This window comes from Ailuropoda melanoleuca, chromosome 11 (genome assembly GCF_002007445.2).
Source record: "Ailuropoda melanoleuca isolate Jingjing chromosome 11, ASM200744v2, whole genome shotgun sequence".
Classification (NCBI taxonomy): domain Eukaryota; kingdom Metazoa; phylum Chordata; class Mammalia; order Carnivora; family Ursidae; genus Ailuropoda; species Ailuropoda melanoleuca.
Window position 1 is genome coordinate 71,664,319 of NC_048228.1, and position 27,866 is coordinate 71,692,184.

The 27,866-nt window shown below is 39.9% G+C and overlaps 1 protein-coding gene across 1 annotated transcript; it reads right to left on the reverse strand.

Moving 5' to 3' along the window:
• On the reverse strand, positions 1-27,747 carry NIPAL1 (NIPA like domain containing 1). Its single transcript, XM_011222033.3, has 6 exons — positions 27,649-27,747; positions 14,380-14,646; positions 9,258-9,314; positions 6,727-6,817; positions 4,864-5,024; positions 1-4,351 (listed from the first exon to the last, which is right to left on the reverse strand). The coding sequence occupies exons 1-6, from the start codon at positions 27,692-27,694 to the stop codon at positions 3,732-3,734; spliced, it is 1,242 nt and encodes a 413-aa protein (XP_011220335.1). The 5' UTR covers positions 27,695-27,747; the 3' UTR covers positions 1-3,731.
• Positions 27,748-27,866: the final 119 nt, after the last annotated feature.

Here is a 27,866-nt window from a genome sequence, read left to right on the forward strand (position 1 = left end):
CTCTATGGACTGAGCCAGCCAGGTGCCCCCATGAAATGAAGATTAGTTCCACAGGGACTAGAAGGAAATTCACTGAGGGTTTGTAAATGTAAATTTTAACGTAATGCAATGCTACCAAATATTTTGATAATGCTTTCTCCCTCTTCCTCTGCTTCTTCAATTTGCTGAGTTTGCAAATGTGAACTTAATATAATGCAGTGCTTCCAACTATTTTTATAATGCTTTCTCCTTTTAAATTTTGGAACTGAGAGATTTCATTATACTGACTGCTTTGAACACCTGTCTTGTTCAATACAATTATTTAAAGATAAGACAGTTTCTCCTACTTTTGGTTCAGGTGTCAAATCAATTATACAGGAAATGGTTTTGTGGCGAGCCTTCTTCTAAAAAAACAGATTTCAATTTCAAGGAAAATGATAGACCAAAATTAACCTAAGTGCAGATTCTTTTTTTAACCTCAAAACTTAAAAAAAAAAAATCTCAAATCTAAACGGGGTATTTTTGCCATTACACATACTTAACTTCAATAAACTAAAAATTGAACTCCAACAACCATAATTAAACCACACTTTATTGCAAATGAAAAATATACAGAAAGATTAAAATTTGTAAACTTTCTAAAATGACCAGTATGTATAAACATTGGAAAAATAGAAAATTTCATGACTATAGAGTTTATTCAAAATATTTGAGGACATTTCATATATATTCATACAAATTACTTTTCCACAAAGTTTTATTAGAATGTGAAGATTGCATTTAGTTCAGTTTTATGGGCTTTCAGAAAAAAATATTTTTGTTGGATCATTTTGGTGTTGAGATAGTTATAATGATGGAATTCATTTTCACTTGGTTTCTTTAAAACAAGCTAATGTGACACAACTTAAGAAAAGATGAAGGATGTCTGAAAATTGGCAACTGGTGGTCCTTAACTATCTAGTAATAAGACTATAAGAATCCAAATGCCGATTCAAAGAGAACTAAATTATGTTAAATGCCTCATACATCAGGCCTAACGTGGGTGCTTTCCAGGTATTTCAATTTGCACTCTTTAAACAAAGGCGTTAATTTCGTGCTGCTAAATCTGAAGAGTTTCATGAACATTCTCTGCAATCTGAACTAAAAATAAAGTTCTTAGCCATTGACCTAAGAGTAAAATTATATATAAAAATAAGATGAAACTATTATATTTACAGAATTTGGGAAAACTTTCAATCTGGCTGTGTGAACACAGCTTTGTAATCCCTAATGACCCATGTGCAGATATTCACATAATAAATCTTAAGATACCTAGGTGAGATAAAGATATATATTAAAATATATACATATATGAAACTCCCAGTGAAGACTAACATAGTCTGAATACAGGGATCCATCATTTTATTCCTTCTTAGACAGTATCTTCCTATTTGGGAAAAATTATTGTTTTAGATTTACAATAACATTTTGGTTTTTCAATGTATAGACCCACCAGGGATTTTTAGAATTTTAAAAATATTTTATTGTTTCTCCAACATATTTCAACTTGTTAAATCTTTCTCAGCCTTTCTCCTGGGCATATATGTTAACACCAGTTCATTTTCCAATCCAGGATACACATGAGTTCTTGTGTTCCATGAATCTTTAGCTGGGCACAGTATACCAGAGGCAAAGCTCTGTAACAGGTGACATTTAAGAAATACCTGACACTGAATTTCACTAGCGTGGAGAACCACCACGGCCTTAGGCTGGATGCCCTTAATTTCCTTACTAAGGGAGTATCCTGGAGAAACCAGTAGAATTTTTCAATAGGGAAAAAAGAACTTTCAAAGAATTTCTACCATTTTTAAACACTACCTTTTCAGAAATACTTTTCCTACAAACTTGTGTTCATAGCTTATGTATCTGATATACAATTAAACAGCAATCAACAGAGTAAACACGTACTTGACCTGAGAGGTATCAACCCATGTATCTTCCATGGATTATCAATTGTCAAAAATAAGAACGCACTGGGGTTGCACTCAACACTGACCTGTGCCGAAGACACTGTTGATAGCCCTTTCCAACTTCACGGTCACCTCAGGACATCCCTGGGAACATCGGTCAGAGCTCAACAGAACTGGGAAATGCTTATGTCAGTTGAATAGAATTCTCGATTAGAGAATTTATTATTATTACCCAGGATGGACTTGAGCTAGATTACAAACAAATAAAACTAATAAAATCTGATGTTGGAACAGAAAAATCGAATCAACCTGAAGTGTTTTTTTGTTTGTTTGTTTGTTTTGTTTTTGTCTTAATGTCATAACTTTTTGGTTAGGATTTTTGTTTTGACAGAAATAAGTTGAGTCTGGAAATAGGTAATTTCTTTCTCATGAAATCAGTGAGTGATAAGATATCTGTCCATAAACATGAAAGCAAAACCACCAAAAATGTTATTCCTGCTGTGCACTTGGAGACAGGAAAATTGCACAGAAGTCTTAATATGCAAAAGGTATTTTTCTGTAGTAGTCCCTGAGGTCTTAATATTGTTTTCTGGGAAGTTCACTCCCCTTCCTATTCTCCCGAAACCTTCTCAATAAAAATGTATGAAAAATATGGTCAGGATAAAATTCAACAGAAAAAGACAATCTACCACTTATTGTGGTAGGATATGTATATTGTTAAAAAGGTTAGTGACTAACTATAATTTCCTTAATAACGGTGAAAGTGCCAAATTTCAAGAGAACAATTATGATAACTCATTCAGGGTTTTGCAAAGATTTTTTTCTAATTGTTTCCAAACAGTCTGTGGAAAACTTACTCTTTGGGGATTAGACATTTGCGAAAAATTGAGGTGTACCATATAATCCTAAAGTAATGTACCAGTTATTTGTACACAATCTGTCAACAGGAAAAATGACCTTTGGGATAACAGAGAAAGGGACAAAGTGAATATAAGAAACCCTAAAGCTGAAATCACTTGGACTTCTCCAGAAATTCAATTTTGTTTTACATTGTTCAGGTTTGAGTTAAAAGAAGCCTTGAATGTAATCATTTGCATTTTTTGTGTGTGAAAAGAAAAAATACTGTGTTTCATTTAAAAATTTCTCTTCCTCTTCATTCTCCAATTTTGAATTGGTAATAGATTTTTCCGATATGGCAATAAATTACAATTCATAAGCCCTTCACGGGCTGTGTGTCTGGTGCATTCTAGCCCACCAAAGAGCAAATTTCCAAGGTAGGCCTATTTTTTTCTTTAACACTCACTCTTTAGCTATCTAGTTTATAAAGAAGGAAGTTACAGAAGTGGGGGGGGAGCGTGAGTAACCTCTCTTCTCAGTTTTAATAATTTGAAACTATGACTCATCAGAGAATGATGATTGATACTCTGCTTTTCAGCACGTAGTTAAGTTTATCTATGAATTACTAAGAATAGCAGCCAAAGAAATGAAGAGCCACCTGGCAGAAACAAATCTATTGTGACCAGGAGAGATTACTCAGAGACTCATATAACTCTTTAACTTCTTTTGTGCTTAGAGAATATTTCAAGTTTGTAGAAATGAAAAACAGTAGAAGTCTTCTGGAAGAGGATCCAAACCTTGATTTTCAAATTTGATGGCCAAAAGGAAGGCTTTTTGGTGGGGGGGGGGCTCACATCTAGATTATTAGTTAGAACTTTAAAAATGTCAGCTTTCCTAATAGTTCTTCAAAAAATCAAGCATTTCTTATCCTCTCCAAATGTCTTATGTGGTTAAAGTTCAGGGTTTCTAGAGACTTTGATCCTCAGTCCTGCTAAACAAGGTAATGTCATCATTGAATCCTGGGGTTGAACATTCTGTGTTCTCTAGTAAGACATACTTGTCTTCACCACCATTCAGAGACAGGACTTCTTTCTGAGTAGTGGAAGTCAGGTCACTCCAGGTAATGTCAATGTGCTTAAAAGCATGTAGAAGGAAGATGCCATTGATAATGGTGAAGAACCCGCTCAAGGTCCCGATGATATCTCCAGCTTTCATGCCGTACCATTCTTGGAATAAGATGGCTGAGCAAGTTACTACCATGGATGTGAAGAACACATAATAAATGGGAGTCACAAGAGATGTATTAAAGGTGTCCAGTGCCTTGTTGAGATAGTTAATCTGTGTCGTCACTGAGAACACAAGTACAGCCAGCAAAACAAAGACCAGGGGATGCTTGTAAACTGGCTTCCATTCCAACAGTTCCTTAATGGCAATTCCCAGGCCCTTGACAGAAGAAACTGAAAATGCTCCAATCAATGAACAGATTGAAATGTAGACCAATATATTGGTCTGTCCCTTCTTGGGAGCCACAATCAAAATCAGCACCAATGAGATCACAGTTATGATTACAGCAAAGGAAATAAATCCTGTTTGGAAGAGAAAAGAATTCAATTTCAGAAAATGCTAATATTCATATCTTTTGCAAAATCTTGTTAGTCATGAGTTAGGAGTGTAAGTGTTTCAGAAAGGGAAGTGAGATTAAATTAAAACAAACACAAAACAACGTTTTACTGCATGGCTCTCGACATTTTACAATGGACTTTCACAAACGATCATTTGAATTTCACAGATAACACTATGAGGTACGGCAGGTATCATATGATTGACTTTTTATTTTCAGAGGGGGAAAGTGGCCAAAGTTGGAGTTGGAGTTTTGCCCCTCCTATCCCCATCTCCTTTCAGTGTGTCGAGAGCAAGCATGGATGGACCAGTACGTTGTGTCACCTTTACCAAAGACTTATAATACAGTCAAAACTTACTGTATCACACAACCCACAATGAGGCTTGAAGGGAACCTTTTACAGTATTATCACAAACTCATCTATGAGGAGAGAAAGTGGAACAGAATCTGAGTGTTTCTTTTGGTTGAATCACAGACCTGGGTCTCTCAATTTCATTTCCATTTCATGCAAAGAAGTGACTTCCTCTTCTTGTGGGGCATGGATAACCATCACAGTTGACCCCAAAATACTTAATATACAGCCTATTTTCCCATGAATGTTCAAGTGCTCATTTAAAAAGTAGGAAGACAATATTGCACTGTTGGGAGAAGAAAAAAAAAATCACTCTCATTCGATTAACATTGAATTCCATAGCAGCTGACAAGTCACACTGTGGCACCCACCACTCTATCCCAGTTGCCAATCAACTGATCTGAATATGCTATGGGATGCTGAAAACCCTGATTAGTTTTAAGACTCAGAAATGGTCAGTCAAATCTGTTTCCTTTTTAGCAACAGAGTTTTAACAGACATTCTGTACCCATGTCATCTTCCCAAAAGAGATAGATCCCACTCAATTAATTTTCAGTTTCCCCATCTTCTCCCACAAAGCCAAAGAAAATGGAAGATTTTTTACATCTTACTGGCATAATTCATTGAGATTATGTGTGCTCATGAAAGCTTCAAAAAAGGATACATGTCTAAAGAAGAACCGATCTGCTCGGGGCTGATATTTAGCTAGTGCGCACAAATATGGGTTGTCAAAATATTGGAAGTATTTTCTTACCAGCTGCTACCGCCCTGACACTTTCACTTACGCAGCAGTCCCCACTCTTGGGTTGCCATGGCCTTAGGAAGTTCTGTGGGCGCCGCCATGGACACAGACTATGCCACCCTGCTGCTCCACCAAACAGGTCTGCTGTGGCTCCCGCACACCCGCCTCCTTCCCTGGATGCCCTGGCACTCCCATGGGGCTATGATCTGGACAAAGGTGCACCTGAGACTGTGGTCCATTACCTGGCGCCTTCTTAGAGCCATCCTCATGCGGCCACTTGTGAGGACTTGTGAGCCTCAGCCAAATACTGCTACTACTAAGAGTTATGGTTCCGTGCATAGACAGGGTTCTAGAGCTCTATGTGTACTGACTCATTTACTTCTCAAACAGTCCTACAAAGAAGGTGAAAAGAAGTGGGTTGGCCTAGTCATAGGCTTTCTACTAGAGGTGGATAATGGAGGGAAAAGGAATAGAAAAATTACAATAAATAAAAGAGCTGCTTAGCTGTAAGAGTTCACGCACCCACTGAACACGTTCATTTGGGATCATAAGAATGACCACTCAGAAAAATGAGATCTGTGTTCTATGAACATGAAAATTATTCCTGTTTCAAAAGGTCTCCAAACATAACTATCTGGCAAACAATGGAAGACTTTAAATGAGAGTTGAAATTTAACCCAAACACTGTGCTTTTACAAGTCCTCTGACCGCTATGGTCATTGACCACCATGACAACAGAGAGGATCGAATGGGCAATGTGTTCAGGTGAGAGAGAGAGAGAGAGAAATCTGCGAAACTTCTTTGAATAAACACAAACATAACACACGATTACTTTATGTTAGCAGGAAACCAGGCCCACTCTCAGAGGTTTTATAAATAACAACACAATTTATTCCCTGCTTCTACTGCTCTTTCTTGTGTCTTCTCAAATGAGCTGTATGAGATTTTAAGATATGCTTAGCAATGTATTTCTTGTGGTTTATATTCATCACGGCACTGACACCTCTATGGAAGCCAAGCTCAGGGACGCCCGGGTGGCTCAGCCGGTTAAGCGTTTACCTTCAGCTCAGGTCATGACCCCAGGGTCCTGGGATCCAGTCCCACATTGGGCTCCCTGCTCCGCAGGGCAACTGCTTCTCCCTCTGCCTGCCGCTCTCCCTGCTTGTGCTCTCTCTCTCTTCCTGACAAATAAATAAATAAAATCTTAAAAAAAAAAAAAAGGAAGCCAAGTTCATTTCTCACGTACCTTATGAGAACACTCAGAGCACCCAGCGGGGTGACCAACGTGGCAGGTGCAAAAGCATAAGCTGCAAAATTGGCCACTTCTCCAGCTCCCACTGGAAAACAAGCCACAGTAGTCATATGAGAGATGGACTTACTTGTCAGAAGAGAAAAAGCAATGGCGCATGCAAAGTGATGGACTTCTATCCCAAAGATCCTGACAGATCCAGCTTAAAGGAACAATTTAACTTTTTCTTATGGAGGGTGGGGGACAATTGGTATTAAGGGATGCAGAGAAACTAATTACCTGGTGATATAAACTCAATTAATGCGAAAAGTGGTGACAGATGAATACACATTTTAAGTGACATCCAATAGAGATTTTATTTATGTCACTACCAAAACCTATTTGGTCACTTTGGTAAATCTAATTAGACGTAGTTTTGTTCTAAGCAAAGAATAATTCTATGTGCTCAAGAATGCCCACTGTTATGCACATTAACAAAAAACCATGCGGCAAATTAGAATGCTCTGCAGAGACCTACTGACCCCGCAGGGGACAGCCAGAAATGCCTACCACAGGCCCAGGCGGCCAGGCGCCTCTGAATTGTCGATGATCCCAAAGCACCTTAACAGTATCTTAGAAGCTCAAGGAGATCCAGAAGGCAGCTTTTAAAATCATAAGGATGTGCTCCTGCAATCTTTCTCTTATCTGAGGAACTCCAGACGTCTGTGAGATGATTTCTAGAGTGAGGGAAGCTCCCTCTCAGGACAAGACTCTTGTCTTGGGGCCAAATTATTTTTATGGGTCACAACTGAACATTTGCCCACGGAATGTAGTATTTCATGAGGGCAACCTATGCCAAGAAAACACTTAGACTGTAGAGAGAATTTCTGGAACAGATAAAAGACACCAGAATACTTTTTCTTTTCCCCTCCCTCTGTGGTTGCTATGCTCCTGGCCTCCCCCTCTCCTGCAGCCAAATCTGCAGGAGTACTCAGGTTTGGGGAAATATAACACAGATAGAAACTTCCAGAACAGAACAATTGAGAGACTGCTTTTCTAAGAAGAGCTATGGCAGTTTTCTTCAAATACGAAACTTTCTTAAATACTTGATAGTATTTATATTTTAGCTCTATAGACAGCTTTCCAGGAAAATATTAATTTCATGATTGAAGTGCTGTATGTTTGTCACTAGACAAAATCTCTAATGTTGTAGACTTCTGCTTTTCTCTCTTCAGTACTAGCATGAACTTTGTACATGATGAGAATAAAATTGTAAATGTAGCCACATAACATTCTCCTTATATCTTCATCCTATCGTGTGGGTAGAGGGTGGGGAGACACAAGGAGAGAGAGAAAAGGAGAAAAAGTCATCCAAAATATCTATCTGGAATCTTCTCGATTCAGTCCCTGTCAACTTTTATTCCAATGAAGTAAGAAAACAGAAAACACCTTAACAACTGAAAGGGCTATACAAGTTTAAATTTAAATAATTTTTATTTATCATCTTTTGAGATGCTAATATTAAAGAAAAGTCATCCAATTCTTTTTCATAAGAGGACCACCCAAGTCCTGAAGTGTGTCACTTGGTACAGGAAAATAAATGGAGTCTGAGGCTTCTTGATACAGAGGGTGATGGTGGTGAGAAACGAGAGGCTCCCACCTTCGGAAGTTTTAGGTTTGGGATTTAAGAATATTCAGAGGGGTTAGGGCAGGAGATAGAAATCTGCAAAAGTGCCCATGAGAGAGAACACTGCCTTCTCTGCACACCGTTTGAGCATCTGTAAAGTGCTTTCCCATCCAACAGTCTCAGGTAGTCCTCAGGGCAAGTCTGGGAGAAGGGAAGGGCCAACAAGCTTCATCTTCTCTCCATTTGTTCAGTGCTAAGCAGCCAGAGGGGACTTTGATCTACCCATGTTTTGGTTCTGACCAGGAAAATGTACCCATTCCTTAGAAAACATGCAGCTAGAACCATCACTGATTTGAATTAGGAGCTGGGAAATATGGGAAGAAGGCATTTTCCTCCATTGTTCTGGAGAATAAAATATAACCGAGGAGAAGTTTGTGATAAAATATAATATTTCAGGGGCGCCTGGGTGGCTCAGCGGTTAAGCGTCTGCCTTCGGCTCAGGGCGTGATCCCGGCGTTGTGGGATCGAGCCCCACAATCAGGCTCTTCTGCTGTGAGCCTGCTTCTTCCTCTCCCACTCCCCCTGCCTGTGTTCCCTCTCTCGCTGGCTGTCTCTATCTCTGTCGAATAAATAAATAAAATCTTTAAAAATATATATATATATAATATTTCAAATGTTAACTTTCCTCCCTTGCATTCCAAGATAGTATTGAGAACACGGAGGTGCAGGGAGGGAAGAGGAATAATTAATTCTAAAAATATTGGACTTATTTTATATATAAGACAATATATTATACCCACATGAAAATTTCCAGACTTGAATGCCATCCTTACCAGGAAGATAAGTAATCACTGTTGAACAATTCCATGTAATTTATTTATCATTTTATAAGCAAACACTATTCTCAGCAGTAAGGACTTACTTGAGAGTAATCCTGCCCACCAGAGCCATTCTTTGAGGTAAGAATGTCCACCTTGACCTAGGAACATAATAAAAATTAAAATTAGGTTCTAAACTGGAGGAAGAAGGTTTGAAGAACTGACTGCTAGGAGAACTAATACAATATGGTTGGAAAAGGCAAGACTGAAGTGTGGAGCCTGCTTTCAGGTAAACAGGCTTGAGCAACGGAATGCAGAAAAGGCCCATCAGGAGACCCACCTCAAGATGGCCACAGGCCCTAACTGACCATTGGGCTACTTACAACTATGCACAGTTAACTGAAAAAGGGAGAATTCCATACGTCCCCATAACTCTTTATCTTCCCATTTAGAAACAGCCCCCACCTCATGGCGGACAGCCTCTCCCTTGCGGCCCTGCCCACCACACCCTCTGGTATATTCATTCAACTTCTGTCTCCTTTGTTCTGCCTCAGGTGAATTCTTTCACCTCCCACACCAGTGGCTTCCACCCTATCGTCACCCCACATTTGGGGGCCCCCATCCGATCGAGAGACACACCACTGAGACCCCACATTAAGGCCAACTCAGTATAGCTAGTCTTCAGCTTATTTACTTAGTCATTTCTAAGGATCTTGAACTGCTTTCGATGATGTCACTTTTCATTTCTATAGAAAGTAAGCTTTTTCACTTGCAAGAATTTTGCTTCATCATTAGATTTACTGTATTTATGTGGTGTGGGCACAGAAGTGTGGGCACAGAATATTATAAGCCCTCAGTTCTTTGTTTCAGCTACAGTTAAAATTAAAGACAGAAACCCATAAATTGTAAATTATATTGCTACCTAATGAGGACCTTAAAGGGAAGAAGATTGTTGACAGAAGAGCTTTCGAGATTTTGGATAGTCAGTCAGAGAATAACAAGCTTAAGCCAGCTGGACTCTTCCTTATTATCTACCTTAGCATCATGAAATTGAGTTTCTTTCCAGTCTACTGAAAACGACAGAAAGCTTTCCTGAATATTCCAAGGGTGATCTTTTCTTTACTGTAATCTGTGACCTAAAGTCATTGTTATGTTTGCTATAGAAAATGGAATTTTTTCACCAATTTTGATATACTTAATTCTATGGATTTGACCTCTCTGATGTTGCTATGATTAAACTAAACAGGATGTCTTAGCTGTGAAGATTATCTTGCAAAGTAGTTTATTTAGGATTTTCTTCTTACAAAATGTGCAAATGATTAAATTGGAATATTACAATATAATTTCATAATCTGTCTTTAAAAAACTTAATTATCACAAATACTTTCTCATGTCCTTAATTAATGGTTGAATATTATTTCAAAATCTGACATCGTTATTTACTTAACCTGTGTGCAGCTGCACACACACACACACACACACACACTGAGTTTCTACTTTTGTTCTCATTATATAAAATCCTTAAATAAATACCCTGGTATGTAACTATAGGTGGCATCCTTGTTCACCTCTTAAGATAAATTTCCAAAAGTGGAATTACTAGGTTTTAAGACATTGACATTTTTAAACTTTACCAAATTGCTCTTAGGAAAGTCTGTACCCCTTTATACTGCCTCCAGCAATGTTTGGGAGGGCTATTTATTTTCCAGAGCCCCTTACCAACACAGGGCCTTTTAAAGAAAAAACAAAACCTTGTTAAAATGATAGGCAACAGGGGAACCTAGGTGACTCAGCTGGCTAAGCATCCAAGCGTCTGACTCTTGATTTCGGCTGGGGTCATGATCTCAGGGTCATGATTGGCTCTGTGCTGGGCGTTGACGCCTGCTTCGGATTCTCTCTTTCTCTCTCCCTCTGTCCCTGCCCTCCCGTCCCCCAACCAAAAAAAAAAATTAAAAAAAATAAAAAATAAATAAATAAAAGAAAGAAAAAAAAAAGAAAAATGGTAGACAACAACCCAGAGCTCCTTTTTATATGATGGTATCTCTTTTGGTACTAGCGAAATAACATTTACTTATATATGTTTATTGGACACTTGCATCTTATTTTGTGAGTTTCTTGTTTATGTATTTGCCTATTTTATCTTAGGGTACTAATCTTTTTCTTATCAACTGTGGATCTTAATATCCTTTGTCTGTCATATATTTTGGAAACTGCCCCCCCCCCCGCCAGTCCCAGGCTCATATGTCATTTGCTTTTTAGTTTTAAAGTGTTTCCATGTAGGATTTTTTTTAAAAAATCAATCCAGATAGTCTCTTCCTTTATACAGAATAGATTCTTCCTTTATCTGCATGCTTAGAAAGACCTTAAGGTTTCTTGAGAAAAATCATTTCATTTTAAATTCCTGAATGGTATGAAGTAGAACTCATATTTTTTCCTCCAATTTTTGCCAGTTGTCTTAACACTTTTGATTGAATAATCCATCCTTTCTCCAGTGGATTGAAAAGCCACTTTTATTTATTTTATTATTTTTTAAAAAGATTTTATTTATTTGACAGAGAGAGAGAGTGAGTGAGCACCAGCAGGGGGAGTGGTAGAGGGAGAGGGAGAAGTAGGCTCCCCGCTGAGCAGGGAGCCTGATGTGAGGCTTGATCCCAAGACTCTGAGATCATGACCTAAGCAGACTGTTAACCGACTGAGCCACCCAGGCGCCTCCATGTCCCTACTTCTTAAGTCACATTTTAAGAAATCATCTGTTAACTAATCTTGGATGTTGTCTGCCTTGATGCACAGAAAGCTTTTTAAAAATAGACACTGTAAGGATTTTTGTTTGCATGGTCATGCACCGATGCTTAGATGTTCCTATCTAATATCTAATATCTAATATGGCCACAGTGGCCTTGATAACCAAAGTCTTTTTTCCCCATCTTTAGGGACCTACACTGAAACAACCATATCCAACAGATGTTAAGCTGCTGTGTATGTGAGTAAACACTGTTTTGTTTCACACCTGAGTGCTGTACAGCTATTCTGGATTGTATATTATGTTTGTGTATTTAGACTTTGATTCATAGTAACTTCTCATATTATAGAACTGATTTGCAGTGAACACAAACTGTAAATAAAAAAGGTCTGAAAGAGCAAAAAAAAAATACAGGAGAGCAGACCTCATGTTACATATTCTGATGACAAAAAAAAAAAAAGGAAAAGGGACATAAGAAAACTGTGGGAGGTAATACATACGTTTATTATCTTGATTATGGTGATGGTATCACAGGTATTTTCATATGTCCAAACTCATCAAATTGTATACATTAAATATGTGAAGTGTTTGTATATTCACTCTACATCAAAATGGCAAAAAAAAGGGATCCCTCCTACATTGTTGGTGGGAATGCAAGTTGGTACAGCCACTCTGGAAAACAGTGTGGAGGTCCCTTAAAACGTTAAAAATTGAGCTACCCTATGACCCAGCCATCGCACTCCTGGGTGTTTACCCCAAAGATACAGACGTAGTGAAGAGAAGGGCCATATGCACCCCAATGTTCATAGCAGCATTGTCCACAATAGCTAAATCGTGGAAGGAGCCGAGATGCCCTTCAACAGATGACTGGATTAAGAAGCTGTGGTCCATATATACAATGGAATATTACTCAGCTATCAGAAAGAACGAATTCTCAACATTTGCTGCAACATGGACGGCACTGGAGGAGATAATGCTAAGTGAAATAAGTCAAGCAGAGAAAGACAATTATCATATGATTTCTCTCATCTATGGAACATAAGAACTAGGATGATCGGTAGGGGAAGAAAGGGATAAAGAAAGGGGGGGTAATCAGAAGGGGGAATGAAACATGAGAGACTATGGACTATGAGAAACAATCTGAGGACTTCAGAGGGGAGGGGGGTGGGGGAATGGGAAAGACTGGTGATGGGTGGTAAGGAGGGCACGTATTGCATGGAGCACTGGGTGTTATACGCAACTAATGGAGCATTGAACTTTACATCGGAATCCGGGGATGTACTGTATGGTGACTAACATAATATAATAAAAAATCATTTAAAAAAAAAAGAAATAGGAAGATGGGTAGGAGAAGGAAGGGAAGAATGAAGGGGGATAAACAGAAGGGGGAATAAACCATGAGAGACTGTGGACTCTGGGAAACAAACTGACGGCTTCAGAGGGGAGGGGGGTGGGGGATTGGGATAGGCCGGTGATGGGTATTAAGGAGGGCACATATTGCATGGTGCACTGGGTGTTTTATGCAAGTAATGAATCATGGAACATTGCATCAAGAATTGGGGATGTACTATATGGTGACTAATATAACAAAATAAATATTATTTAAAAAATGACCAAAAAAGCAAAAAAGAATGAATAGAAGTTCATGGTTAATGAAGGGTAGTTAAGCTGAGTTACTCAGCGTGTGAAATGTCACTATGAACAGCAACCTAATTCTATTGCTATCCATTTATTGATTTAACAAATATTTATTGGGTCCTAAACACTATCCTAGGGAAGGTTCCTACTGTTCTGCATCTGCTATCAATCAGCAAGTAAATAAGCAATACACGTACAACGACAGATTATTTTAGGTACGATGAAGGAAACCCTTAGTGCAGTGAAAGAGAGTAAAGGGGGGGTTGGTGAGGGACACCTCCCCAGACAGGAAAAACAGCGAAGGTGCTGATACTTAAGCTGAAGTCTGACGGATGAGTCAGCCAAACGAAGGGCAGGGAGAAGAGAGTTCCAGGGGAAGGGAAAAGACCTGGAGGTGGCAAAGAATTTGGTCTATTCCGGGAAGCAGAGAAAAGTCGGTGACAGGGAGGGTATCAGAAGATACAGCTGGAGAGGTTGCAAGGTCCATTTTACGTAGGAGGTAAGAGACTGTGGAAAGGTGTTTGGGTTTAATTCTGAGTGCAGAGAAAAGCCACTGACTTGTTCTAAGCAGGCAAGCAGCGTCTGACCTTGAATACTGAAATTGCACACAAAAGCTATGAAAGAATGACTCAGGTCACACTCTCAAGGGAACAAGAACTTTAGTTTCACCCCAAAGGAGACGTTTCTGGCTCAATCCTAGAAACTGCGTGAGAGATTTGTTAAGAACAGAGAATAGGGGCTAAGATAGAGCAATAAAATATTATTACTATAGCACTAAGGTCTTACAACAGGGTTATTTCTGCAGTTGCTGCAGAAAACTGAATTGGCTAGTTGCATCCGTTTCTTACCAGCTCTGGTAACGCCCTTCTTGGCCAGTTCCAAGAGGCCCTTCTTTTTCAGTATGAAGCTGGAGCCAATGAAAATACTGGAACCGATTGCCAGCAGCAGGCCCACATACAGACTGTATTTGTTTTCGACTTTTGCAGAAGTGCTCAAGTTGCTTCTGCTGGAATTCAAGTCCCTGTAGAGGACAGGAGAAGCCAGCAACTGTGACACGTTTGTGATCTCACACCAGGCCTGGGAGGAGTTGGGGCAGAGCAGAGACAGCACGTAGCCTGGAAAAAAGCACAGAAGGAAATGTCAACAAACAAAAGGGAGATACATTAATATTGATTCCTTTTTTCTCCGAGAAAGAGAAACCCGAGTGGACGGTCCTGAGACTGTTTTTTACTACATGGAGGAACGTTCCCAGCCAGTGGTTCACATGCCTGTGGACACGTTCAGTTTGGCTCCCACAGGTTCTTAAAATGTCTTTAAAAGGGTTTAGTTGTCATCATTTACAAGCGAGAGCTGTCACTTGAAAGTCTGACTTCCTCATGTAAATTGGAGAACCTGGCAATACTTGCTCGGCTCTTTGTTCTAGCAGAACGGCACCTGCGAGAGCAGCAAGGGTAGCGTGTGGCATTGCCACAGCTCAGCCATTCCTCACGCCCCCCAGACCCACCGCCCTCCTCCACCCGATCAGTGTGGCTCCTGGAAAGCAGGGTTCGCGATACCTGAGTGTAGGGACAGGCATCGCGATCCATTGTCGGCATCTTATAGGAAATTTAGCTAACCTGCTTGGTGAGGTGATGGTGCATCTCTGAAAATGTGTTTAAAAGTGGGTTTAGGGGCGCCTGGGTGGCACAGCGGTTAAGCGTCTGCCTTCGGCTCAGGGCGTGATCCCGGCGTTATGGGATAGAGCCCCACATCAGGCTCCTCCACTAGGAGCCTGCTTCTTCCTCTCCCACTCCCCCTGCTTGTGTTCCCTCTCTCGCTGGCTGTCTCTATCTCTGTCAGGTAAATAAATAAAATCTTAAAAAAAAAAGTGGGTTTAGTTTTCTGTACCACTTTCCTTATAAGAATGATTTTTCAGGTCTACTCATCTACCTTCTCCTAAATAAAATCTAGTAAAAAAATGAGTTAAACATCAGTATGCTTTTCTTAGAATAGGATTCAAATAAACATGTAAATCTACTGAACCAGACCCATTATTTTCAGTGTCTTAGAATTTTAAAGCTAAACACTAAAACACAAAGTGAACCCACTGTAGACAATATAAGGAACTTTTAAATCTGTTCTCCACTTGAAAAGCTAGCTGCCAGCAAGGTGATAGTGTGACAAGATTTTCTGACCCTCTTCTCAACATTTTTTTTCTTTTTTTTAAACTTTATTTTATTGAAATGCAGTTAACATATAGTGTATTATTAGTTTCAGAGTAGAGTTCAGTGATTCATCAGTTGCATATCACACCCAGTGCTCATTACAACACGTGCCCNCACACCCAGTGCTCATTACAACACATGCCCTCCTTAATGCCCATCACCCAGTTACCCCATCCCCTCCCCCACCTCCCCTCCAGCAGCCCTCAGTTTGTTTCCTAGAATTAAGAGTCTCTTATGGTTTGTCTCCCTCTCTGGTTTTGTCTTGTTTTATTTTTTTTCTCTCATCCCCTATGATCCTCTGGTTTATTTTTAAATGCCACATAAGAGTGAAATCATATAATTGTCTTTCTCTGTTTGACTTATTTCACTTAGCATAATATCCTCTAGTTCCATCCCCATTGTTGCAAACCGTGAGATTTCTTTTTTTTTTTTTTTTGATGGCTGAGTNGCTGAGTGATATTCCATTGTATATACACCACAGCTTCTTTATCCATTCGTCTGTCGATGGACATCTGGGCTCCTCCCATAGTTTAGCTATTGAGGGCATTGCTGGTATAAACACTGGGGTGCAGGTGCCCCTTCAGATCACTATGTTTGTATCCTTTGGATAAATACCCAGTAGTGCTATTGCTGGGTCATAGGGTAGCTCTATTTTCAACTTTCTGAGGAACCTCCATACTGTTTTCCAGAGTGGGTGTACCAACTTGCCTTCCCACCAACAGTGTAGGAGGGGAGGGTTCCCCTTTCTCCACATTCTTGCCAACATTTGTTGTTTCCTGACTTGTTAGTTTTATCCATTCTGACTGGTGTGATATGGTATCTCATTGTGGTTTTGATTTGTATTTCCCTGATGCCGAGTAATGTGGAGCATTTTTTCATGTGTCTGTTGGCCATTTGTATGTCTTCTTTGGAGAAATGCCTGTTCATGTCTTCTGCCCATTTCTTGATTGGATTATTTGTTTTTTGGGTGTTGAGTTTGATAAGTTCTTTATAGATCTTGGGTACTAGCCCTATATCTGATAAGACATTTGCAAACATCTTCGCCCATTCTGTCGGTTGTCTTTTGGTTTTATCAGCTATTTCCTTTGCTGCGCAAAAGCTTTTTACCTTGATCAAGTCCCAAAAGTAATTTCCTTTTATTTTTATTTTATTTTATTTTTTAAAGATTTATTTATTTATTTTACAGGAGAGAGAACAGGAGGAACAGAAGCAGAGGGAGAGAGAATCTCAAGCAGACTCTGTGCTAAGCATGGAGCCTGACATGGGGCTCAATCTCACCACCCTGAGATCATGACCTGAGCTGAAACCAATTGTTGGATGCTTAACTGACTGTGCCACCCAGACGCCCCATTATTTCATTTTAATTGAAGTATAGTTAACATACGGTGTTACATTAGTTTCATTTTTTTTCAGTTTCATTTTTTCTTTAAAAAAGCATATTTTCCCATTCTGAATTACTCTAAACAAAAAAGGCAAAGAAAAACAAATCAATTACAATTTTAGAATTCAGTGAAAAAAATTTGTTTTACATCCCCAAAATCTTTTTTTTTTTAAAGATTTTATTTATTTATTTGACAGAGATAGAGACAGCCAGCAAGAGAGGGAATACAAGCAAGGGGAGTGGGAGAGGAAGAAGCAGGCTCATAGCGGAGGAGCCTGATGTGGGGCTCAATCCCAGAACGCCGGGATCACGCCCTGAGCCGAAGGCAGATGCTTAACCGCTGTGCCACCCAGGTGTCCCTACATCCCCAAAATCTTAAGAAGCCGTCTGAACAAAAGACAGTTTGACCAAACGATGTCTTAGGGACAAAACTTTGGTAACTGGATCTATTCCTCCCTGGCATAGCATTATGCAGTTATCTGAACTTACCACTTATAAAGTTAAGAAACAATGATAAAGTGCAGGTCCCTAAAAAGGTAAAATAGGGGCGCCTGGGTGGCACAGCGGTTAAGCGTCTGCCTTCGGCTCAGGGCGTGATCCTGGCGTTATGGGATCGAGCCCCACATCAGGCTCCTCTGCTATCAGCCTGCTTCTTCCTCTCCCACTCCCCCTGCCTGTGTTCCCTCTCTCGCTGGCTGTCTCTATCTCTGTCAAATAAATAAATAAAATCTTTTAAAAAAATAAAAAATAAAAAGGTAAAATAAGGCATTCAAGCTTTTCATAATTATTATTTCACTTATTTCTGTAAGTTGAAAATGAATCAACTTTGTTTCAAANGTAAAATAATGGCATTCAAGCTTTTCATAATTATTATTTCACTTATTTCTGTAAGTTGAAAATGAATCAACTTTGTTTCAAAGATACAGAATAGATTCTAAGTCAAAACTTCTAAGTATTCCAAGGAGAATTATTAGGACTTTAGGGATATTCTGTAACACTGAGGAATTTTCAGGCAGGTTGTTTTAAGAAGAATTGCCTATCTTCAAATAAGCCAGCCCTTGGCAAACAGTGTTCCAGTTACTGTTCATCTCATTTAAAACCCAAGAATGGAAAGTGATTTTTATAGTAAGAATATCCATTACATGAATTCCTGGGAAAACATCTGACTGGACTTTCCAGTAAATTGCATGGCTGCATTGGTGTTACTTACTATGTAATTAACATAACCATTCCAAAACTTCATCTCTGAAAACAGTGTAGGCAGGGCTCATTCCAGTGAAACAATATTCTTTCTAAGCTGTTGACATAGCAACATGTTTCCAACATCTTAGGGGGTGTGGGGGCAGAGGGTGATAAGAGAAAGCAAATAATCTTTGTTGCATTTTGTAAGTTCTTATTGTGAGTAGTAGCTATTAATGCTGCAAGTTTTATGGCAGGAAAAATAATAAAAATCTTGTCTAGCTTCTGACCTTAGAACTTAAATTGTTTTACATTGGGTGCCTGTTGGGGAGAGAGCCTACAGCAGATGTGACTGAAGGAGGGACTGGAGGAGTGAAGGGTGGGATGGGGGGTGTGGAGTAGGGGGCAGGAGACAGATGGGTGAAGTAGAATGTGTGGGCAGGGAGTCTGGAGTATTTCAGAGGAATCAGAGATATCTCAGTGGGCTCCTTAAGATTCTAGTAAGCAAAGTAATTATCCAGGGGGTTTAAACTTTATTCAACATACAGAAAATCTATTACATTCATTATGTTTTATTTTCATAGATACTATGACAGCTCTCTAAAGTGACTGGCCCAGTTTGTACTCCTGCCAGCAGGGAGCGCATATTACTTCTTTGGTATTATTCTTATTAATTTTTCTAAATATTGAGTAATTAAAATATAGAAAATATGTGTCGGTTATAAAGAAAAATTCAATACACACCAATGTGTCAACCACCTAATTTAAGACATAAAACCTTACCTCTCAGAAGTGACAATATCCTGACTTCCTGCATAAGATCTCTTTTCTTTAAAAAAAAAAAAAAAGATTTCCCTTATATGACTATATCTTTAAAGAGCAAAGTGTTAAGTTTTGCTTCTTCTGCACCTTATAAAATGTAAATCACACAGTACGTATTCTTTGGGGACTTGCTTGTTTTTGAGATTTATCAGCGTTGATGTGTGTGGCTATAGGATTTGTTTTTGTCCACTGTTCTACAGAGTTCCACTGTGTGACTACCTCACAATTAATTTTTCTGTTTTACAGTTGGTGGACATTTGAGTCATGTACAATGTTTATACTCTCACAAACAGTACTGCTAAACTTCTTAATTATGTTGAAATATATGTAATCAATGATATTTGACAATTTTTGACCCCATAAACGTAACAGTTTCATAGGGTTGAACTTAATATGCATCTTCCATGTACAAGTGTTAAAGTTCACTTACACACACTCAAACTAAAAATTTCGAAGTAAAGTTAAGTTTTCTATGGATTTTGTGCCTCTCCTCACTTTGAGCTCTGTTACTATCTCTTATCATGGACATGTTGAATTTTTACTCGTGATTTCAGTTTCCTCATCTCTAAAATAGGGGAGTTTGACTCAGTGATTCTGAAGATGTCTTCTGTAATTCTGTGATTTGATCATACACAATCTTTGTTCCCAGAGTAATTTACTTACAATCCCAGTGGCTCGTAAATGTTGTTGATACACCAGCTTTAAACTAACGGGCATTTGTAATCGAAAGACGTTTTAAAGAAACTGATGCCAAGATATTAAGTTACTTGCCAAAGCCATGTAATTGTCAGAATTACAGCCAAGTAGCAATCCAATTCCCAGGCCAGTATTCTTTTTCTTTCAGAAGAGTGAAAACATAAAGTACAAAGAAAGCCAGCTAAAAGTTATTATTAATGTGTATGCAAAGATGCAATGCTTAGAATAATTTTTTTCAAGTACAATTTGCCTATAGATAGAGAATAAGACTTTAAATTATTCAGGTAATTACATACAGTAGGAAAGCTGGTTCCTAAGAAGTCAATTATTACATAAAACTGCATTTTCAATCACTACAAGATATTTCCAGTTTGAGGAAATCATTATGTCACCATCTATTTTATGTGTTAGTTTGGCTTATTATTCAGCAAATAGTTACTCCCTTACCCCTCCTGATGCGGGCGGAATATTCTTCCTCTGCTGTCAGGCTAGAAGTGAGCTGGTGGCCAATGGGACAGCAGAGGTGATATGAGGACAGGCTTCATTCAAAAATATGAATGAATTTCTTTATGTCCCCTGCAAAGTAGTCTCCAAATATCAGCCAGTGTGAATTAGATTATGTCACTCCCCTGCTTAATTTCCCTCCCCACCCATGAGTTTTCATTGCAGTTAAAACAAAATCTAAACTCCTAATCCTGAACTCTAAAAGCTTTACACGCTCGGAAGCCTGCTCACCTCTGACATCACCTTGCAACTCCCTCTCTCTCCTTCATTCTCTGAAATAACACTAGCTGTCTTTTCACTCACTGATTCAGTAATTATTGAGTATCTACTGTCTGGCATTTTCTACAAGCTGGGGATACAATAGTAAATAAAGTAGAATTCCTGCTCTCATGTGTATTCTAATGAGGGGCAACAAAATAAACAAGTGAACTAATAACTATATAATATGTTGAGTACCATAGAAAGCAGGAAGAGTAGCATAAAGGATTTTTTTTAATTAAGTGGACAAACCTCTCAGCTATGTGTAAATGCAAAAACCCTGAGGCAGGAATGTGCTTGAGGCTGACTGGGGTGGTGGAAGGGAGATGGCCTGAGATGACGTCAAGATATAGCAGGGGGCAAGATCAGGTGAAATGAGTCTTTAGATGAGTAGGTCCAATCTTGTCATTTCTCCCTCTAAAATTCCACAATGGCTTCCCTTCTTATTTAGGAAAAATCTAAAATTCCCACCACAGTCTACAAGAGCCTATAGAATCCTGCCTCCAGTTCTTCCTAACCACATTCCCTACAATTGCTTTTTTTGTTTGTTTTTGTCCTGTTGTTTTCATAGGCTAAATTCCTTCTCACCTCAAAGCTTTGTTACTTGTCACTTAGCCTTGGTAGTTGCAGCAGAGCTAACTCCTCATTGAGTCTCACTTTAAAATGTCACTTCCTGGGCCACCTGGGTAGCTTAGCTGTTTAAGCATCCGACTGTTGATTTCAGCTCAGGTCATGATCACAGGGTTATGAGATCGAGCCCCCCATCCGGTTCTGAGCTAAGCATGGAGTCTGCTTGAGATTCTCTCTTTCCCTCTCCCTCTGCCCCTCCCCGCTCTCACTCCCTCTCTCTCTTCTAAAATAAGTAAATAAATCTTTAAAATGTTACTTCCTTAGAAAGGCCTCCTCTGCCCTCGCACTCCAAAGGAACTTCTCTGGGGTGCCTGAGTGGCTCAGTCAGTTAAGCAGCTACCTTCAGCTCAGGTCATCATCCTGGGGTCCTGGGATTCAGCCCTGCATGGGGCTCCCTCCTCAGCGGGTAGCCTGCTTCTCCCTCTTCCTATGCCAATCCCCCTGCTCATGCTCTCTTGCCCTCACTCTCTCAAATAAATGAATAAATAAAATCTTAAAAAAAAGGAACTTCTTAGTCGCGTTCCATCATAACACTGTATCATCATTATTTAATGCTGCTGATGAAACAAACTTCTTCTCACAGCTTCATTATGACTTTATAACAACATTGTACATCCATATATCTATTTCTTTTATTCACTCAACAAAATAGTTGTTGAAAACCTACCATGCAAGGCACTATGTTAGATATTCATTTATTCAACCCTTTGCAAATTCTCATTGGGCAATTCCTGAGTACCAGGCCCTGTTCTAAGCACGGGTGAGACAGGGACCAACAAGAGAGGTGAACAGGTCTTTGTTCTCATGGAGCTGACAAATTTAGTGAGAGAACTATCAAACAGGAACAAGGGGAGCAGAATAGAAATGAGAAATAATTTAGAGAAAATTTGGCACATAATGAGAACTGAATGTGAGCAAGTATGGAAATCAAGTCACAGTAATATATCTACATATAAATTCCATTAAGGCTGGGTAAGAAGACCATTATTTCAATTAACCAAAGTAAAACTGAGAAGACACTACTGATTTAAAAAAAAAATTAAGGGGTGCCTCAGTCGGTTAAGCGTCCAATTCTTGCTTTTGGCTCAGGTCAGGATTTCAAGGTCCTGGTATCGAGCCCTGCATCAAGCTCCACACTCAACGGGGAGTCTGTTTGAGGATTCTCTCTCTCCCTCTCCCTTTGCTCCTCCCCCCACTCATTTGTGTGCATGCTCTCTCTTTCTTTCTCAAACAAATTAATCTTTAAAGAAAACAAAAATGGTGTGCCTGGGTGGCTCAGTCGGTTAAGCATCTGCCTTTAGCTCAGGTCATGATCTCCGGATCCCAGGATTGAACCCCAAGTCAGGCTTCCTGCTCAGTAGGGAGTCTGCTTCTCTCTCTCTCTCTTTCCCTTTGCCCCTCCCTACCCTCATCCTCTCTCTCTGTCTGTCTCTCAAATAAATAAATAAAATCTTAAAAATTAAACAAATCTTACCACTATCAGCATGTTTAGAAGCCAAGTAGTCTAGGACTGCTGACCATCAGACTTCCTACATAAACTGCTGCTCTTTTCACACTTTACCACCTGTACATCACTAAAGTTACTAAATTGTTAAAGGTAAAATAGATAAGAACTTATGAAACTCAACACCCCCCCCCAAAAATAATCCAATTAAAAAACAGGCAGAAGACAGGAATAGACATTTCTTCAAAGAAGACATACAGATCATCAACAGACAAATGAAAAGATATTCATTATCACTTACCATCAGGAAAATGCAAATCAAAACTACAAGGAGATAATACACCTGTCAGAATGGCTAAAATCAACAACAGGTGTTGGCCAGGATGTGGAGAAAGGGGAACCCTCTTGCACTGTTGGTGGGAAGGCAAACTGGTGCAGCCACTCTGGAAAACAGTATGGAGGTTTCTCAAAATATTAAAAATAGAACTATCCTACAATCTAGAATATAAAAACACCCCTATGTTTATAGCAGCATTATTTACAACAGCCAAATTATGGAAGCAACCCGAGTGTCCATCAGCTGATGAATGGATAAAGAAGATGTGGCATATACATATGTATACAATGGTTATTATTCAGCCATAAAAAAGAATGAAATCTCGCCATTTGCAATGACATGGATGGAGCTAGAGAGTAAAATGTTAAGCGAAATAAGTCAGTCACAGAAAGACAAATACTATATGATTTTATTCATATGTAAAATTTAAGAAACAAAACAAACAAGCAAGGGAGGAAAAAAACAGAAAGAGAGATAAATCAAGAAACAGACTCTTGGGTCACCTGGGTGGCTTAGTTGGTTAAGCATCTGCCTTCGGCTCAGGTCATGTTCTTGGGGTCCTGGCATTGAGACCCCTGTGTGGGGCTTCTCACTCAGCAGGGAATCTGCTTCTCCCTCTCCCTCTGCTCCTCCCCCCAGTTCATGCATGCTCTCTCTCTCTCAAATAAATAAAAAAATCTTAAAAAAAAAAAAAGAAGGAAAGAAATAGACTCTTAACTATAGAGAACTGATGGTTGGGGGGGGCATGGGTGACATAGGGGATGGGGATTAAGGAGCACTGGGTGATGTATGGAAGTGTTGAATCACTATATTGTACACCTGAAACTAAAATTACATTGTATGTTAACTAACTGAATTAAAATAAAAACTTAAAAAAATAAAAACAATTATGTATTAAATATTGGACTCAACTATTTTTAGCATATTGTTTTCTGAATAACCTTTAGTGGAGAATCTTAACTACCTTTGAGTACTTTTGAATTTCAGCACTTAGGACATCTATGGATGGTTGGAAAAACAACTTGCAAAAATCTGGAGGAAATTTTTTTTTTAGTGCAATAGAAAACCAGCTACATATTACAAAAAAAAATGAAGTTTTTCCTGATAATGGAAGTTGTGTTTACTTGGTGGAATTTTGAGAAATGTTTTGACATAGATGTCTTTAAGAGTAAAATCTCAGAGTCATTAAAATGAATACCACTGCATCCAAGAGAACCAGAGAATGGGGATGGGCACCTACAGAGAAACAAAGGCCCAAATAATTTTGTGCCTGGTTTGATCACTAATTATGAAACATTATTCAATTCTTTGGGCCTTGGTTTCTATATCTGTAAAAAGGAGATAATGACTACCTAATAAAACACAGAATTTAATTACATGTCAAGATAAACATACATTTTTGTGCAAACCCGTTTTGAAAATTTAAGATTATATACACGAATATGGGACATACCCTAATCAGTACGAGAGAGATACAGCCGGTTCTCAAAGAATGCAGTTCCTTAATTTCTTCCTCTCAAAATCATGCCAGGCTGAATCAGCCCTAAAACCCACCTATGTCATTCTTTGCTCTGCTAGCTGGCTGCACCCTGGAAAAGCAGTCCACATGGTCAAAGAAAGCTTTGAAAACCATTGGATCTCTCTCCATCTCCAGCATATTCTCCCTACTGCCAAACCAGGTCAGAATTCTCAAGCAGATGCATTGGGATATACGGTTTGAACTCTTTACAGCCTAGTCTTTCTGTCCTTTGTTTCCTCATAACCCCATACCGTCCCCGGCCACATAATCTTCATGCAGGTGGGTGTATTTCTTACACCGTATTTTCATGGTGTCATATTTTCAAATTAATAAGTCTCTATTGGCTGTTGGACTCAAACTGAGATGTGTGGAATATGTGACATAGTATGAAAAACCTAAATGAAAAAACACCCTTCATAGTGTTATATATAGATATATAATTTTTTTTAAAGAAAATTTTGGATTGGGGTGCCTGGGTGGCTCAGGTGGTTAAGCATCTGTCTTTGGCCCAGGTCATGATCCCAGGGTCCTGGGATGGAGCCCTGTATCTGCCTTCCTGTTCAGTGAGGAATCTGCTTCTCCCTTTCCCTCTGCCTCTCCCCCCACTCATGCTCTCTCTCTCTCTCTCAAATAAATAAATAAATGAAATCTTTTTTTAAAACAAAGAAAGAAAATTTTGGATTAGAAGTCTTTTGACACATCTAAGGTTTTAAGAGTAAAAAACAAAGTATGGCGTTAACTTTTTCTTTATGGAAGTCCAGCTGGAATGCTCTATCCTTAGATCTCACGATGAACTCTTTGTCATCTGGATCTCAGCTCAAATAGAACTTTCTCCAAGGGACCTTCCCTGAGTACCCAATCTAAACATCCTCAACTCTCTCAATACATTATCCATGACACCTACCACTCTTGTAATGTCCTTTTTTATTCATTTGTTTGTTGCATGTTATCTGCCTTCTACACAGTGAGCTGCATGGGAAGCTTACTAGAGTCTAGGACTAGACTGTCACTGTCTTACAAACCCGTCTATAGCAGCACCCATGACAGTGCCTGGCACATAGATTCTTGTTATTTGAATGAATGAATGAATGAATGAATGAATGAATGAATGGAAAATTGAGCCTTTACTCCATGTCAGGCTCTGAACCTGTGGTTCATATGTAATCTGACAACTGTAAACTGTACAAATTATTCCCGGTTTATAGATGAAGACTCAAGGAGGTTAAGTCATAGCTAAGACTGACGCCAAAGCCTAATCTCTTCCCACTATTGATAAGGATTCTGATTTCTCTTGTCTTTCCCACACAATTAACTATAATTAATCACAGGTATTAAGCATTGAGTTTGAATACATCTTGTTGGAACTAAATGCATGAGTAAAGCAGGAAAAACATCTAAGTTCAAACAAGCGAGGGTAATTCACAAACCCTCCTTACTTACAGATCTTGGGTAAACAAGGGTGGATATACTATTAATAGTCTGACTTACTGGTTTAGGAATTATTTAGACAAAGGTCATGCAGTCTATCTAGGAAATAATTCCAGATCCAGCGGCTTTAGTAGCCACTTTCAAAACTTCAGCTTTTGAGTAGTTTGTGAGTTTTTCAGGCATTTTCTCTTTCTTTGTGTCCCTTCTCTCTCTTGCTGGCAATAGTTTTGGCTAGTTCACTGACACCCTCTCCAACTCCCTCCAGCCCCCCCCTTCTTAGTTTAAACTCTCTGCATCAAAGAATAATTTGGAGGAGCCAAGAGGAGAGGAAACCCAGGAAGTTGTTAGTAACTTTGGAAAGGCATTCTTGCCACGCCCCTCACTCCTCCCACCTTCATGTCCTTACCAGGTAAATTAGAAATCAGCCCTCGCCTGGACACGGGGAAAACTGACATTTCAGTTGAGACACACCCTTCCTGTCAGCCGGTGCGCTCCCAGGTATTCCCGGCCCTACTTCTTCTTTTTTTTTTTTTTTAATTTTTTAATTTTAATTTTATTTTTTTAATAATTTTTTTATTATATTATGTTAGTCACCATACAGTACATCCCTGGTTTCTGATGTAAAGTTCGATGATTCATTAGTTGCGTATAACACCCAGTGGACCATGCAATACGTGCCCTCCTTACTACCCATCACCAGCCTATCCCATTTTCCCACCCTCCTCCCCTCTGAAGCCCTCAGTTTGTTTCTCAGAGTCCATAATCTCTCATGCTTCATTCCCCCTTCTGATTACTCCCCCTTTCTTTATCCCTTTCTTCCCCTACCGATCATCCTATTTCTTATGTTCCATAGATGAGAGAAACCATATGATAATTGTCTTTCTCTGCCCATCCCTACTTCTATCCTGGCTCACACGCGCGTTCTGTACTGTGACTTTAGAAAGTCGGCCAGTGTTGTAAACACCTGGCAAAGAGCAAGTGGCCTGGCCCAGCGATTTTTCAGGATTCGCGTGGCGGCCCGAAACCCCAGCCCAGCAGGCAGTAACAAACCTACCAATGACTGAGCCCAGTTCCCGGTCTCCTCTTCTGTTGGGCTCTGGCCTTAAGTAGCCAAGAAGTGACTGCACAGCGAGTCAGACGCGAGGCTAGCAGGGTTGCAAAAGTTTTCATCTCGAAAACAGAGAGATGTGGACGGCCCAGGCGGGTCCAGAGCCCTCCTCCGAGGCCGAGGGCGCCTGACCTCTCCCACAGGTTCTGACCCTCCGGAGCCAACGCAGGGCGCAACACAGACTCCCGCCCAGTCCCGGGGCACGCCCTCTGCCCACCGGGTGACTTCGACCGCCGACTCTGGAAGCGAGTCTGAGTCAGAGGACCGAGGAACGTCCCTTTCTCGGACAAGACTTGGGAATCTTCCCCCAGCACCCCGATTTTCCCCGTCACGACACTCAGCACGCTGTAATTTACATGGGTCTGCCTCCTGGACCAGCGAGGGAGCCACGTATGTCTATCTTGTTCTACTCAGGCTTTCCCAGAGTCTGGCATATTGTACGCACCAATAAATATCTATTGACTGGCTCAAAGACTGAATGAGTAAACGCGCGAATGAATGCGTTACGAGTCCTTGTATTCATTTCTCTTCTCAAGTACCGGGACCGCCCACCCGGTCTCGTCACCACCCTAGATGCCAGGTCCCTGGGCTGGGGAGAGACACTCACCTTCCTGGCAGGGCTCTCCAGGCGGTAGCCTCACCTGTCCCCCCATGGTCCCCAGTCGGGGCTTCTCGGAACAAGCTCTCGCTCCTCCTCCACCCCGGCCTCTCCTTCCCAAGGACTCGCGATGGGGCGGAGCTGTAGTGTCTGGGACTGGTGAGCGCTCACTCCGCCCCCGGGCAGCCTCAGCCAATGGGATGGATGGACCTCCGCGCGAGCCACGC